Here is a 16,860-nt window from a genome sequence, read left to right as displayed (position 1 = left end):
TGCATGGGGAAACAACCCTCAGTTCTTTCTAACCCGCATTGGCCTGGGACAAAGCCTTATCAGTGGTCTGCATTGTTTTACCCCAACTGTGTCGCCTTAGCTCTTTTAGAACTTAGTTTATTATAGTTGTTCTTAGTATAGTTAGTACTTAGTAGTAATTTTAGCTGTTTCGGCTTTTTTTAAAAGAAAATTTTATATATATATATATATATATATATATGGCTTTTAGATAATTTCTCCTCTTCTGGGAGTTTTTACTTTATTGGGAGGACATACTAAGTTCTCCTGGTTTCAGACTCTGCCTGTTGTGCCAGCGGGCATTCCCAGTGACTGACTGACACACCTCGTGCATCTGTTGCCTCGGGGAGTCTCATATTTTCTAAAAGTGCAACTTCTGTCTGCATTAAAATCTAGAGCCATCAAAAAACAGGGAGCTCTAACTGACTCCTCACAATGGAGAGCTCACTATGCCCAGCCTCTGACAGTGGTCAGGGGACCTCCTCTGTATGTTGGCCTCTGAGTAAGTCCTCTGCCTCCACTCTCTCCGAACCGTACTCCTTGAGGGCACGATTCCTTTCGTAAGATTCCCAGAGACCATCCCTCGAGTTTTCCAGGTAGGGAACCTACCTCAAAGAAGTCGCAGTCTCCAATGACTTTAGTGACTTCAGCCTCTACTTCTCTTCAACCCATCAGGTTGCTGGTTCCTCAGGTACTCAGAATATGGTTAAAACTAAAGACTACCAAGTTCTGCTGGTACATACTCAATAAAGGAGTTGAGCTTGGTATAATTTGATGCCTGAGAGTTGGCAATTCCGAATTGTAAAGTGGCAGGACCTTATCAAGAAGGTTGTAAGTTGTTTGCAGATCTATCTTGAGGAGGTTAAAGAACCACATCATAAACTACTTGGCATCCTTCAGACAGTTTCATCTGCCCGAATTACCCTAACTGTTAACGAGGCCCTTCTGGATCCTGCAAAGGTTATTTGGCATACCCCAGCGTCAATTCTGCCCACGTGTAAGAGTGCAGACAAAAATATCTTGTCACCTCTGAGGACTCCATTTTTATTTTCCCATTCCTTTCCTAACTCCTTAATGGTCAAGGGGGTTAATAAACAGTGAAGTCAGCACCATGCTATATCTATGCTCTGTGATACAGATCATAAACACCTCAACATGTTTGGTAGAAAAGGATATTTGTCAGCCATTTACAATTGAGAATCGCCAACTACCAGGCATTAATGGTGAAGTATAACTATATAAATTATACCAAGCTGAACTCCTTTATTGAGTATCTACCAGCAGAACATAGAGAGCAATTCCAGGCAATTATTGCAGAAGGCCAACTGCTCACCTGAACATATTTTTGTAGGCCTCTTTTGGCTCTGGTGATACTGTCACTCATTTGATTTCCACGGTTGTAGTTATAAGAGCCTTCTGGCTTCTGCTCTCAGGGTTTCCCAAGGAGGTCCAGAATATGGCCAAGACCTTCCTTTTGATGGCACCAAACTGTTTCCTGAAAGCACAAACTCTGCAAATGTTGAAGGACTCTTCTCTTCTCCCCCCCCCCCCCCGCCCCAACCCAAAGGCCATGTCAGTAGTAGCAGGACATCTCCGCAGAAGGGAATTATGGTGTTCCCTTACCTAGACAATTGGCTTCTGAAAGCTCAGGAAGCAACTTGTGAAGCCATAGACCTCTTTTTCTCCAATTCAATCTGCAATTGAACATTCAAAAATCCACCTTAATCCCTGTGCAAAAGTTAGAATATGAGTTCATCTCAATTTAATAGGGGCAAGAGCCTACCTCTCAATGCACAGATTCGTGACTCTATCCATCATAGTCAGTACAGTCCAGATCAGCCCTCAAACCCTGGTCAAGAACTGTTTTCAGCTGTTGGGGCCTATGGCAGCTGATACTTTCATTATATACCATGCAAGACTGTGAATGGGATGCCTTCAAGAGTGGTTCAGGACTGTTAATTCCCTGAACAGACACAGTCTAACTATACTACTTTTGATACCTGCTTTCATAAAGGAATCTCTCAATTCGGGGAAATACCCTCACAAAGTTTGTGCAGGAGTCCCTTTCAGCTGCCCTCCCCCTGCAGTTATCGCATTCCTGTTGGGGTGGGGAGCACATCTAGACACCCACATGGCCCGGGACACATGGACAGCTCTGGAAACCACTCTGCACATCAACTCCATGGAACTCAGAGCAGTCAGATATGCCTGTTCTCCAGCAGAAAACCACCTACATGCTACACTTGCAAAAATGGACAAGATTTGCCTGCTGGTGTGTCCTCAAACACATTCCACTCACAATCTCATCACTGTCAGATATAGTGGACTACATTCTACTACTTTAGAAACTTGGAACTGTCACTAATTTCCATTAGAGTCCACCTGACAGCCATCATGATGGCTTCTTTGAGTAGATGTCAGCTGTGTATTCCACTTAGGTGTGTACACACCTAGCACACAGGAACCAGAGAATTTTGCCAAGCAATACCTGTAGAGGGGTGGCACTTGTGCCCACAGCCCCTCCTCTGGCTATATGAGACAGTGCCGCCATGACGTCCATCAGTTTCTTCTTACTGCCTGTGCCTGGAGTTGGAGCTCTGCATGGTTTTCACCTCACAATCCCTCTATTTTTAGTGACTTTAACTAAATATAACTAGAAATTAGTACCCTAAGTATAGCGTTAGTTAGTTAGTGTTGCTGTAGTTAGTTATAATTTGTGTTTTCCTAGTATTGCCCTTACCAGGGGTTAAAAATTGTCCGTCATGAGGGGGAGCAATCCCCAAGAAAAATCCCCACATAGGTGCTGCTTGTGCCTACACGAAGCCCACAGTAAGGAGTGGTTTCCCATTTATAGATCGTTAAACAAAAGGACTCAGGTGGGTGAGGGATCTTCGTTTGAAGCACTAGGTGCTCAAACAGGCCATGCGGCTTGCTTCGGCACTGAGGCCCTCGTCAGATCGGATGTTGCTCTCCCGTCCTGAGCATGCTTCTGCTTTGCTTCCTGGATCTGGTGCCTCTCCAAAGAGATGAAGGAGTTTTTCCCCATCAAGTGCACTGAGGAAAAGGTCGCATAAGACTGACTCAGGTCATTCCATGTTGCATGGGGACTCGTCTCCCTCCTTCAGAAGGAGCATGGATTAGGCCGGGGTGAATGCCGGTACACAGGATGGAGGAAATCCCATCAACCATTCCCTGGTACCACACAAGGAGGTCAGGGACCCTGTACTGTTGTCTCTGGTTCCAGCTCCAGGATATCCTTTGAGTCCGGTACTGATGAGGGCAATACTGGCACTGTCTCTTTCCACGCTGGTGGTGCATCTGGTAGCAATGGACGACTTCTGCTTTTCTGTCCCGACCTTGCCCATGGTCCAAGACTTTGCCAGGGCTGCTTCCTTCATCTTCCTATTGGCTGGGCAGGCTGCTGAACCTGTGGGTCTGTCAGCACCGTACTCTGTTGTTTCTCATTCACAGTCAGTGAAATGGGGGCTGCTGCTGGGCTTGGTGTGAAGGACCTCTCCAGCACCGGGAGTGTCTTTGGCACCCCTGCACCTGGCGTCGCCAGCGTTACCCTGTCGGCACTCATTGCCCTCCACTTCAGCATCATCAGTTACCTTGGTACTGCTGCCAACTTTGGCGTCAACACTGCTTCTTGCACCAGAAACGAAGGAGGCATACTGGTGCTGCTGGTACCATTTCTGCTGTTGGCACTCGCTCCCTTCATTTTGGGCTATGGATTAGTCAGACCAGTTGCTTGCACCCTGACGGATGGTTTCACCTTTATCCCCTGAAGCCCACTACTCTTCAGCATCCAGGTTGGGCTCTTCCATCTCTCGCTGGCCATCACCTGACCCACATTGGGGGACCATTTATGGAGTGCTATGGGTACTAGGATTGGTGTTCATCTCACATTTGGGACAGGGCCACCTGGCCTTGCGTCTGCTGGCCACCATGCCTTATCCATACCAGTGGCCTCCATGAAATCCGTCAGACACTTCTTAGTCATGGTGGTCCCACTCCTCGTCTCACTTGAAGGTGAGATAACCGACCAGGTCTATGGTGGTATCATTGATCTACTACAGGCCCAGGCACCAATGAGCCTTCCCCTCGCAGAGCCTCCATGGTCGTCCCATCCAGGTTCATCAGTCCTGGAGCAAGGTCTGGTTCTGGCACAGTTAACCATTTCATCTTCATCCCTGGATGATTCAGCGGTGCCTGGCTCTTCCTCCCCTTCAGTACTGGAGGATTTCAAGGCATACTAGGACCTTTTGCAGCGTGTGGCTGCTTTGCAGGGTATTCAAACGGAGTTCTTTCAAAAGAACACCCATAAGTTAGTGCTTATCTGCAGCCATCTATCCCTGGGAGAGTCTCCCTCCCTGTTAACGATGCACTCCTTGAGCTTGCTACGGTCCTCTGGAGCATGCTGGCTTTGGTACCGCCTGCAGCAAAGCAAAAGGAAAAGCGCTACTTCGTTCTGGTGGAGGGATGTGAGGGTTTTTACTCCCATCAGGCCCCACGTTCCCTGGTTGTAACTGTGGTGAATGATAGAGACTATCAGGGCAGGTACAAGCCCACTGCCAAGGATAAGGACTCTAAATGAATGTACCTGATGGGCAGGAAGATTTATACCTCCTCTTCCTTGCAGATGCAGATTGCTAACCAGCAAGCACTGCTGTTCAAGTATGACTTTTGTGAATTGGATGGCTATGTCTAAATTTGCAGACCAGCTGCCATAAGCCTTAAGAGAGGCATTTCGGGCATTTGTCATCAAAGGCTGCTTGGTGACTATTACTTCGTTGCAGTCTGTGCTGGAATCTTCGGCCAGAGTGATGACCACAGCAGTGGCCATGAGAAGGGCTTCCTGGCTGCAGAATTTGGGCATAACTCTCAATGTGCAGTAGGCCGTAGAGGATTTGCCCTTTGGCCAAACGCAGTTTTGGGATAAGACAAATGAGACTTTGCACTTCTTCAAGGACGCTAGAGCTACCCAACAGCCCTTGGGAGAATATACACCAACAGTGCAGAGGCACCACTGTGGTTGTCAACAGCAGCAGTATCGTCCACAGCGCACATTTGGGCAGCCGTTCCCTCCCCCAAGACAGCAGGACTATGGCAGAAAGGGGCATAGATCCCATAGAGGGAGGCAGTCTTGTGTGGGGTTTGGCCAGTCCATGTGCCCTCCCTGGCACAGTTAAGCATCCATTTTGACTCCTTGGTCCAGAGCAGTGTTCCAGTCATCATTCCTTTCCTCCCCGTCCCTTCCATTTGGGGACAGGACAGCCTTCTTTCACAATGCATGGGATTCGATCGCCACTGACAGCTGGGTCCTAGGCGCTGTCAAATCTGGCTATGCCGTCCAGTCCCTGTCCATCCCTCCCTGTCCCTCTTCAGGAACCCCTCTCACCAGGTACTGCTCCTTGAGCAGGTTCACTCTTTGGCTTTGGGAGTGGTGGAGGAGGTTTTGCTGGAACACCAGGGTCATGGCTTCTATTGCCAAATCCGAGGGAGGGATAAGACTCATTTTTGACCTTCGAGGCCTTAACAAATATATCTGATACAAGAGGTTCCAAATGGTCACTCTATTAACTATCCTCTCTACGTTGTCTCAGAATGACTGATTTGCTGCCCTGGACCTTCAGGACACCTATTGGGCCACAGAAAGTTCCTTTGATTCATCATAGCAGAGCTCCATCTTCAGTATATGGTATTGCCCTTTGACCTCTCTTCTTCCTCTTGGGTTTTTACCAAATGCATGGTCTTGGAGACAGCATACCTCAGGAAGAAAGGAATCAACATCTTCCTATATCTGGACGACTGGCTATACTGAGAGGCAAGTCCAGAGGGGACATCAGTATTACACTGTGCCTGCTCAACCATCTGGGTTTCATTCTAAACACTGAAAAGTCAATTTTGGTTCCCACTCAAAAAATAGAGTTCATTGGGGCCCTAACAGACTCTCAGAGTTTGAGAGCATTTCTGCTGACAGACCATTTTCAGTCATTCGCTACCTTTCCCTTAGTCTGCAATCTCAGCTTTCCATGATGCATTGGATGTATCTCAGGCTCTTGGGCTACATGTCTGCTGGCATGCAGGTGGTCCAGTTCGCAAGGTTGTGTCTTTGCCTCCATCAGATGTGGCTCAGGGCAGTTTACAATCTGACTCTTCACTCCTTGGAGAGATTGGTCTATCTCCCTCCATTGGTCCAGGATTCCTTGCTGGAGTGGATGCTCCTGGAGAACATTTGTCAGGGTGCTCCCTTCATCCAGCCCATACCATCCAGGTCTGTCTCTGATGCCTCCAAGATGGGCTGGTGAGCCCATCTGGAATTGCTGAAAGTTCAAGGTCTGTGATCAGAGCTGTAGCCCTCACTGCATATTGAAGTGCTGGAGTTTTGGGCCATCTACAGTGTATATCACACTTTTCTGGACCATATCGGGGGCTCAGTGGTTCACATATTTACCGACAATATCATCACGATGTATTATGTGAACAGGCAAGGGGGAGAACACTCCAGGGTGCTCTGCCAAGAGGCAATCAGGTTGTGGCAGTTCTGCATTGAGGAGAGTATCACTCTGATAGCCAACCACTTGCCCAGAATCTAGAATCATCTCACAGACTGTTATCAGCAGGAATTTTTCCCTGAGCCATGAGTGGTCTTTGAAAACAAATGTCCTCTGGGTCACCTTTGGAGTTTGGGGCATTCCAACGATTGACCTGTTTGCCATTAGGGACAACAGGAAATGTAAATCTGTTCTGCTCTAGAGGGATCCTCAGTCCGGAATCCCTATCCAATGGTTTCCATCTCAGCTAGTAGTCTGCTCTCCTTTACACTTCCCCCCTGCTCCTGACCATCCCACAGATTATTCTCATTGCCGCAGTGTGGCCAAGGCAATGCTGGTTCTCCAACCTTCTCACGTTATCAATTCAGCATCCCATACCTCTTTCCTCTTCATCGCAACCTACTCGCAGAGAATCACGGACACACCTTGCATTCCACACTCAGTTCCCTGCATCTCATGGCATGGCTGCTGCTTGGCTAAATGAGGAGCAGTGTTCAGCAGCTGTTCCACAGGTCCTAGTCAGCAGTAGGCCTATTCAGCAAAATGGAAGCGGTTTTTGGTGTGGTGATTGGCCCACAGAATTCAACCAACACTGGCTTCCTTCCAGAACCTCCTGGAGTACTTGCTGCACCTTTAGTTGTTGGGAATTGCACGTAGCTCATTGAGAGTGTATCTGGCAGTGATAACGGCATTTCATCCCCCGTTAAGGGAAGATCAGTCTTCTCCAATAACTGTGGTAGCAAAATTCTTAAAAGGGCGTCTTCATCTCTATCCTCTGGTCCAAGAGCTGTTCCTCTTTGGGACCTTACCATGGTCCTAGCAGTTTTAATGGGGCCTCCATTCAAACCACTGGCATCTTGTACCTTTCCACTTGTGTCAGAGAACTGCATTCCTCGTAGCAGATAACATCTGCAAGAAGAGAATGAGAGTTGCATGCTCTAATGGCAGAGCCTCCTTTATATACAATTCTCCAAGGCCAAAGTGAATTTACAACCATACACCAAATTTTTGTCTAAAGTGGTTTCTCGGTTCTGTTTGAACCAGGTGGTATATTTATCTGTGTTCTTTCCTAAGCTGCATTCATCTCCGGAGGAGCAGCATCTCCATCCATTAGATGTCAGGCAATGTCTAGCCTTCTGTCTGGACAGGACTAAACTGTTTTGTGCCTCACCTCGCCTGTTCATGTCATATGCAAATCATGTGACGGGGAAAGTAGTCTCTTCACAGATGATTTCTAAATGAATAACATCCTGTATCAAGACTTCATATGAAATAGCTTAGTCTATGCCTCCTCATCAGGTGTGAGCTCACTCTGTGAGCGTGCAAGCAATGTCAATAGCCTTCCTCAGTGACGTCTCAATATTGGAGATTTGCAGGGCTGCTACATGGTTGTCCATACATATATTTATGAACCATTATGCAGTAACCGCACCTTCTAGGGCGGATGCAAGTTTTGGTAGGCAGTCCTGCAATCCTTGTTTAGGTAGACTCTGAGCCCCACCTCCTGGGGTGGGTACTACTTGTGAGTCATATAAGTGGAATACATGGCTGCATTTACTTACAGTGAGTAACCATTTCTTCTTCTACTGTGGTTCTTTGAGATGAGATGCAGATCTGTATTCCATGACCCGACCTCCATCTGCTGCATTGGAGTCTAGTCTCTGTGTAAAGCAACTAAGGGGAGGTCAGGGAGACTCTGCTTCATGTTGCCAGAGATGGGGCTGGTCATTAGGCGTGACTGCCACCCCTCTATGGATACTGCTAAGCAAAATTCTCTGGCTCTGGTGTGCTGCGTGTGTACACACCTAGGTGGAATACATGTCTGCATCATATTTCAGAGAACCACAGTTGTCATAAATAACCATTTCTTTCCATTCTTCAATCGAATGTTATTCTGTATTCACCCAGCCAGTGACGAGGAGGATCCTGAAGGGCCTCGGAAATCTATTTCCACCAGTCAAACATTCTACTCTGGTTTGAGACCTAAATCTGGTTCTTAAATATCTTACAGGATTCTCTGTTTGAACCAATGACTACCTGCTCACTCCTCCATTTCTCCATTGAAAACACCATTTCTGGTAGCCATCACATCAGCATGAAGAGTTAGGAATATAGGGGCCCTTATGGCATACCCTCCTTTCACATAACTTTTCAAAGACAAGTTAACATTAAGACCACACCCCAAGTTTTTACCAAAAATATCTTCCAAGTTCCATATTAACTAACCCATTCATCTCCCAATCTTCCACCCTAAACCTCACCTAGACAAAAAGGAGGTGTTGTCACACCCACTTGATGTCAGGAGAACCCTGGCCTTCTATCTTGACAGGACTAAAGCGTTCAGAAAGACTCCCAAATTATTTGTCTTGATTGCAGATACATCAAAAGGGTCTGCAGTCTCTAAACAAAGACTTCCCAAGTGGATATCTGATTGTGTTAGCTGTTGCTACCAATCTTGTAATCTCCAAGCACACTCAGGCATATGAACTCACTCTACAAGATCAGTTTCCACTTCTACAACCTTTTGCAAAAATGTTCACATCAGTGAAATAAGTAGAGCTGCAACTTGGACCTCTGTATGTACTTTTGCCAAGTGCTGTGCAATAACTCATGACTTGGCTTCTGACGCTGTGTGTGGCTCAGCTATGCTTTCTTCAATACTGGACTCAGCTCTGAAGGCCCTTCCTCCTTAAAGGGAATGCTCAGTAGTCACCTACAGTGGAGCACCCATAGGGACACTACTTCAAGAAGACATGGTCACTCACACTGTGCAGTAACTGTAATTCTTCAAGATGTGGGTCCCTGTGGTTTCTCCACTACCCACTGTCCTTCCCCTCTGTTTGGAGGTCTCTGCTACACAGTAGAGAAGAAACTAAGGGTGGTTTACCTGTGTGCTGATATATAACAGTAGGGAGCAACACGCATACACCGGCTGAACAGACACTGCTATGAGAAATCTCCAGTCAAAGGTGCAGAGGATGCAAGTACACCTAGAGTGGAGCACCCATAGGGAGACACATCTCAAAGACCCACAGTTACTGCACAGGGTGAGTAACCATTTATTCGGGTTCCTCCCCCCCAAATTTTAGGGGATTCAAACAAGCTGTTTGAAATGTGTCTAAAAATATATTTAAGATTATTTCTACTGGGGTAGCATGAAGTGGGGGGGGGAGCTAAAGGAAGGTGCCACCCATTCCAGAGCTCTGTCATGTTGTTGAATTGTATTTTAGAACAGTGATTTTCAACTTGTGGTCTGCAGACCCCTAGGGTCTGCAGACTATGTCTAAGGGGTCCACACCTTCATTAGAAATTTTCTAGGGGTCCACAAATGAAAAAAAGGTTGAAAACCCTGTTGTAGAGGCAGCCTGTGCTGTACCAGTTTGCAATAGCTGTGGCTAATATCGGTAGTGTATTTTAAATAGTAATTTCAGGTTTAAATGCAGTGATAAAATATACCAGATTGTATAATCTACATTAACCTGAATTAAAAGTTCCTCCAGTGGTGGGAAAGCAACTAGGGTGATGCACTGATGTATACAAAATATAAATAGGGACAAGAAATATTTCATCTGCGATTTGTGTGATGTTTTAAATGTCAAAATTCGTTTGAAACTTTGGAACTTCAGAGGTGATACACTTGGTATATGGGGTAGCACTGTAGTACTTTGTCCCAAATACTAGATACATTAGGTATTGTCAAAATAGCCAACCACAGAATTAATTGAACAGTTAATCCAGTAAACAAAGCACATATTGTAACTGGGAGAATTGCAGTGTATCCTGAAGGTTGTTTTAATTGAAACCTTAATTTAAACATCATGGAGTGTTGCCTGCCAGAGTACTTATTGAATTTAAAAATAAATTCCTGACTAGACTACTTATATTTTTCCCCATTATCATCTTAGGTTAGTTTTGTGAAAGAAGCTATAATGAAAGTGCTGAATTTAGTGCTGATGTTTGCAGATCGTTGGCAGGCTGGTTTGGGAGCTTGGAGGTAAGTAATATGTCATAATGTTTTATAATGTGATCATTTCACAGCTCCAGTGTTGTATTTGAGGTATATATCTTTTTACTTTGCATGTTTAATGGGAGACTAATGTGACCTTTTTTTAACGAAGTTAAGCTTCAACTCAATTGAATTTTATCAGCTGCAGGCACCTGTTGGTTGTATAATCAGAATGTGTTTCTCAGTGAAAAAGGTGGCCGGTACATTTAAAATAAAAATTGTAAGACTGTAGTGGGTTAACAACAAATGGAAGTACTTTTTTATTTCTCATCATGTGTTCTTATAAACTAATAAAATGAAAGGTTCAATGGTCATGCTTGTACTTACATTTTTTTCTGAGACTTAGTTTCCAGTGCCTGTGATTTTAAGCTAACATTCATTTACTTGGTTTATGAGAACTGTAGGCTTAACCAATAAGGACTCATTCTGGTCTGGTAAAAAGGCAGGAGAAGAGAGGAAAAGTTAAACTTCCTTTGTTGTTTGCTCCTCGGTAAATCTTCCTTTTTGATGTAGACTGCTAGTGATAGTAACCTTGTCTTGTGTCTCAGAAGGTGAAATCCTGGTTCTGTTAAAGTCAATACAAGTTTTGCCTTTGAGTTCAGCGGAGCCAGGGTTTCACCCAGAAAGTTCAGGACTCACATTGTATCAAAAGTATTAAGTCTGATAAACTTCTAAGCAGAGTAGTTGCGTTACATGAGGATAACCTAAAATTATTGTATTCTGTTGTTTTTTTCCTTTATACCTCCTGTGTATTCTTAGGCACAAAATGAGAAATTTCTCTAAGGCAGGATTTTCAGGAGTGCTCAGTGCTGGCCTAACTGTTCCTATTGAAATCCCAATCCACCCCCTAACTTTCAAGACTGTTTTTGGTACTGGTGTATATATGAGTTATCCTGCTCTAGGTATCCATCTCCTGGGCAAGTGTTTCTGATTTTGCCTGTGGAACCCATCCCCCATGTCAGGGAAAAAGAGGAGCAAGTCATCAGGTAGCTCCCTAGCTCTAGGCTTTGAAGCAGTATGGAGCTTTAGAGCACATCACATAAGATAGGTTTCCTAGACCGGAACAGTCACTTTACTCCACATAGGATCAGTAGCTCTTCCTAATAGTTGTTAGATGCATACCAGAAGGAGGAGTTAGCTCACTATTAATTATTTGTGTTGTGATAGTGTCTAGAAACCCCTGTCAAGGATTGGGGCCCTGTTGTGCTAGGAACTCTGTACACACACAACTGAAAGATGATCTCTGCCTTCTTTTTATTCATTATTAGAAAGAAAGGATATGTCATCTTATATAGGACTAGCCATGTAGTTATTTAACCGTTTTATATTTGTTTAAATTAAACTGCACTTCTTTCTTAGGATGGAATCCATAGAGAAGATGGAATCAGATTTTAAAAATTGTCACATGTTTCTTGTAACAGTTCTAAATAAAGCAGTCTGTAGAGGCTCTTTTCCTCATTGTGAGTATACAGAACAATTTTAAAACAATAGGCTTTTCCTATATTGACACTTAATTTATAAGCTTCTTTCGGCAAGTAGGCTTTTCTGGGTTTGTAGGAGTGAGGCTGTTTTAATGTTTAATATGTTTTAAATTGAATTTTATCCTGTGTAAGAACAAGCGTAAGGTGTGTGTCCATAGAGAGAGATTGGCAAAGCATTTTCTATTCCCTTTTAATAAAACAATTTAACAAAAATTTTAGAGCATTTGTGCCTCACTTCATTTATGAACAGCAAAACTTCCTTCATTTTGCCTAATGCCCTGAGGGAGGGACATGCAAATGATGATTGGCATATAGCATAAATCCTAACTTTGCCAAAGGAATTCACATACCACTTAAAGTATTTGGTGATCAGTTATTTGACTACACATCACTTAAAATGGCTGGTGTTGAATTTGTGATGAAAAGATGATTTGCAGTCAGAGCTAGTCACTGTTAAACATATTATTTTCTTTTATTCAGATGTATTGCCTGGTGTAGGCCAAGCAGAATTGCTACATTTATTGTTTTATGACATCAGAATGGACAACCTAAAATGGATGACATAAGATTCCATGCTCTATTTTAACAATTCAATGGTTTTTAGTGGTGGTTTATGTTTTATGCAGCATTAGAGTCCTGTATGGTGTTTAATTGGCAAATGAAGGCAGTGCCTGCCTGAGTAATTTACATTTTAATGGTTACATACGTTAGGAGTCAAAAGTTCCATTTTATATTGGCCCTGACAATTTTAACATGCCACAAACTTTGGTAGAACCTCACTATTCTTAAACCCTTCAACTGATTGTGAGAACATCATCTCTATGCAGCAGTGTCACAGACCTTTAACTATATACTGAAAAAGTATGAGAGTCAAACGTTACACCCACTAAATATTTCTAAAGTTAGCAATAAAATATTTGCCTAAGAAACCGGTGCTTCTTTGAATGGAATAAATGTGATGATGTGGGTAGTGGTGCAAGAATAACACCAATTTGTTTATCTTAAATTATACTGGCTTGTCACAGTGACAGGGCATACAAAACTAAGCCTTGGTTGTAATTTCAAAAGCATAAATATGGAAGCAGAGCAGAACATAGATTAGGTCTACTGTTTCAAGAGAATTTACTCTGTATTTGCACTGATCTAAATGAAAGCAGATTTTGTCCTATATTAGATCTTTTGGCTGGTGGGGTTATTTTCAGTGTAGATGTATTAATACTGTTTATTTACAAAGGATAAAGATACATTTATTCAGTTTTGCACCTTTTGCTAAGGATAAGGTTTCACACCTACATGTGAAAGTAAATTAACTCTCCTCAATTGGCCCCTCATTATTTCAGATATTTCAGGTAATGAAATTGATAAAATTGAAAATGCCTGCTGCAGGGACTTAAACCCTCAGATATTGTTATTTGTACTTTGAATAATAAGATATCTCATCTGACTCGTAAGTGATAAAACTGACAGTTTCAGTAAACCTTTGCAGAGTGGTGTAACCAAGAATATTTAAAATGTTTAATTTTTTTTATCTGTTTTGATTCACAGTGGAGTCTTTAGCTGTGTCACTCATGGCTGGCATGGAACAAAGTTAACAAAAGACCAGAGTGTATTGAACTACTCAAGAACCGAACTCCTGCAGCATTCATCTGCAACATTATTTATTCAAAATGAGCATTTTATACTGAAATCCATGTATATGTAGATAAACGGCAGTTGCTATTTCCTTTCAGTGACTGTTTGAAACTGTAAATGGTGATGTACAGTATTTAATGAGTATTAGTTGTGGCTGTATTTTTTTCCTGCGTGTTAGTATGCTATAACATCAGATTCATACTGTCTTGTAAAAGTAGCTGATTTGAAGATACATGAAATGTTTCTTCTTGTGAAGGAATTATTCACTATTTTGTGAAATAGAGTATTTGCTGACTAAGTCTTTAAAATAGTTTCAATTAATTTTGCAAGAAATATTAAATACTTGCTATTTTTAACTAGGATCAAAAGCACATATGTAGAATATACTATAACTGTGAAAATGCGGAGTACAAGAATACCTGTTCTCAGCTCCTTACCCTTCCCTGGTTCTTCCAGTCCCATCCACAGCACAGGTGATCTGTCCCTTCTCCAGCTTCCTAGTTCTTGCAACCCAGTCTCTAATATTGGTTGTTCTTCAAGTGTCTGTAAATGTGGATCTCACTCTTGGTGTGTATGTGCTGCATGCACAACAAATCAGAATCTTTTAACCAGCTGTGTTCTTTGGGATCACACATGTGCCCTGCATATCCTTATGTTACTACAGAGAAGATGGCGTGTATTGAACTGCCACTCAGTTCCTTCTTACCACCTGCAAAGAAACAGTCTCTAATCCTGGGACTTGTCCTGTCACCTGTTTTAAATAAATAATAAAAAGAGCCTGTAGAGAGTGACTGAAATGCTACTTTTGCATCTGTACTTCTGCTGAAATACAGTCATGAACTTTGTAAGTTATAAAAGTTTTTTGGCTGTCTGAGCTCAGGTCAACAGTCTGCCAACCCTAAGTCTTTAGGCTTCATATTTCCAAGCTTTCCTCTGCAACCATGGGGGCTAGAAACCTCAGGTTTTTTTAAATAAAAGCTGAGATTTTAATGTAATCACATGATTCCAAGAGTAGGGGCTTTAAGAGCAATACCAAATCAGGAGAAAACTGGCAACACTGGTGTATCATACACAGGCAAACTGCTGGTGCCCTCTAGTATGTTCCATGTCAGTTTGTAGCTTATTTTAGGATGTTGTCTAAGCAAAATGTATACCAGGGGTCGGCAACCTGCGGCACGGCAGGCGAGCCTATTTTGAGCAGCACGCAGCTGCCTGCCGCAGTCCTGGCCCCCAGCTCCCTGCCCACCGCTCTCCCCTGTGGGGGCAGGAGGCAGAAGCTTGGTTCTGTGGCAGCCAAGCTTCCCCCTCCTCCACTTCTTCCCCCAGCATGGTGCTTTCCTGTCCCGCCCCCTCTCCTTCCTTGCGCCAATCAGCTGATGGCCGTAGCAAGGGGGAGGGGGAAGAGCCGCAGTGTGCACGCAGCTCAGCTCATAGAGGAGACAGAGAGAGGTAGGGAAGGAGCCTTGGGGAAGAGGGTGGAACAGGGGACCTCCCTTCCAGCCCCCTGCCATGAGACGCTCAGGGCAGGGGGCTGGGAGCACCCCTACGAGCTGAGCACCCCAGCCCTCTTCCCTGACCCCCCCCACACCCCTAGTCCTCTGCCCTGACCCCCCCCACACACCCAGTCTTCTGTCCTATGCCCTCTGCTCTGACCTCCCCACACTCAGCTTTCTGCCCTGCAGCTCCCATACCCCCCAACCCTCTGCCCGGACCCTTGAACCCCCCACCCCCCCCCAGCCTTCTCCCCTGCACCCTCTGCCTTGATCCTTGACACACCCAGTCTTCTGTCCTATGCCCTCTGCCCTGACCCCCTCCACTCTCAGCCTTCGGCCGTGCACCCCCCCACACACCCAGCCCTCTGTCCTGACCCTTGACCCCCCCACACACCCAGCCTTCTGCCCTACACCCCCCACACACCTCAGCCTTCTGCTCTGACCCTTGAAGCCCCTCACACAGCCTTCTGCCCTGACCCCCCCACACACACTCAGCCTTCTGCCCTGCAGCCCCCATACCCCCTCACCCAGCCTTCTGCCCTGCATCCCCACAGCCCCAGCCCTCTGCCCTGCACACCCCCCCACACACTCAGCCTTCTGCCGTGCACCTCTCCACACACCCAGCCCTTTGCCCTGACTTTTGACCCCCCACACTCCAGCCCTGATCCCTGAACCCCTCCCCCAGCCCTCTACCCTGACCCCTGAAATCCCTCCACCCAGGTCTGGGGTCCCGGCAGCAGGCCCTGCTCAGCCCGCTGCCGGCCTAGGTGAACAGAACCCCAGGCTGGTAGCGAGCTGAGCAGGCCCGTGGCATAAGTTCAGCACTTTAATTTAATTTTAAATGATGCTGCTTAAACATTTTGAAAACCTTGTTAACTAAACTATTGTATGTAAAGTAATATAATATAGACTTATAGAAAGAGACCTAAAAACATTAAAATGTATTACCGGCACACGAAACCTTAAATTAGAGTGAATAAACGAAGAGTCGGCACACCACTTCTGAAAGGTTGCCGACCCCTGATCTATACCATATTACCACAGCTTCCCTTTTACTACTATGTCTCAGACTCCTGGGGGGACCTCTTTTGAAGATGAGGTGTCATCAAAGGTCATTTGTACCTTCATTCCACTGTGGTCTCTTCCCATCATCATGATATACCATGCTCTATAGTGTACCTCTATTTGATATACTGTATCTATAAATACTTGCTGCTTGTCCAGTTTAACAGCACTAACCTTAGCATGCTGTACTTGGGAGCTAAGGTCCAGGAGTTGCTTGGACTGGTTCAGGTATATTCATATGCTGTTTGGCTACATACCAAGTAGTTGTATACTTTGCTTTCTGTACTTTAAAAACTTGACTGATAAGATTGGTGGTGGTTTTTTTATATACATTGGTTACTCCTAGCTCCACCCAACTGTCTTTTCTCTCAACGGGCTTTCAGTATTACATTTAGCTAAGTGGCTGAACAAAACCAAAATACCTGCCACATTTGATGCAGCATTAACTTCTTGTGAGTCCCCTCCACAGCTGCTACTGTCAGCACTAACTTCACTTGGAAATTCTGTGGGAGCAGCCTAGGAGCACATGGTGGATAGTGGCTGCTTTGTGGAACCCTACCTCTGCCAAAATCTCCACTCCTTTGCAGAGTGGTGGGTGTTGTGCAGGG

General features: G+C 44.7%; 1 protein-coding gene across 2 annotated transcripts in view; it reads left to right on the top strand.

The window, feature by feature from the left end:
* Positions 1 to 14,471, top strand: part of TUBGCP5 (tubulin gamma complex associated protein 5) — a 48,012-nt gene extending 33,541 nt beyond the window's left edge. For both annotated transcript variants that reach the window (XM_039491202.1, XM_039491212.1), the window contains exons 21-23: positions 10,481 to 10,569; positions 11,941 to 12,041; positions 13,608 to 14,471. In XM_039491202.1, coding sequence (XP_039347136.1) covers positions 10,481 to 10,569; positions 11,941 to 12,041; positions 13,608 to 13,654 — 237 coding nt within the window. In that variant the 3' untranslated portion in view covers positions 13,655 to 14,471. The remainder of the gene's footprint in view (positions 1 to 10,480; positions 10,570 to 11,940; positions 12,042 to 13,607) is intronic.
* Positions 14,472 to 16,860: the final 2,389 nt, after the last annotated feature.

The sequence above is a fragment of the Mauremys reevesii genome, linkage group 1 (genome assembly GCF_016161935.1).
Source record: "Mauremys reevesii isolate NIE-2019 linkage group 1, ASM1616193v1, whole genome shotgun sequence".
In the NCBI taxonomy this organism is placed as follows: Eukaryota; Metazoa; Chordata; order Testudines; family Geoemydidae; genus Mauremys; species Mauremys reevesii.
The sequence above is the reverse complement of the archived record's forward strand: the minus strand, read 5'-3'. Positions and strand labels throughout refer to the sequence as shown.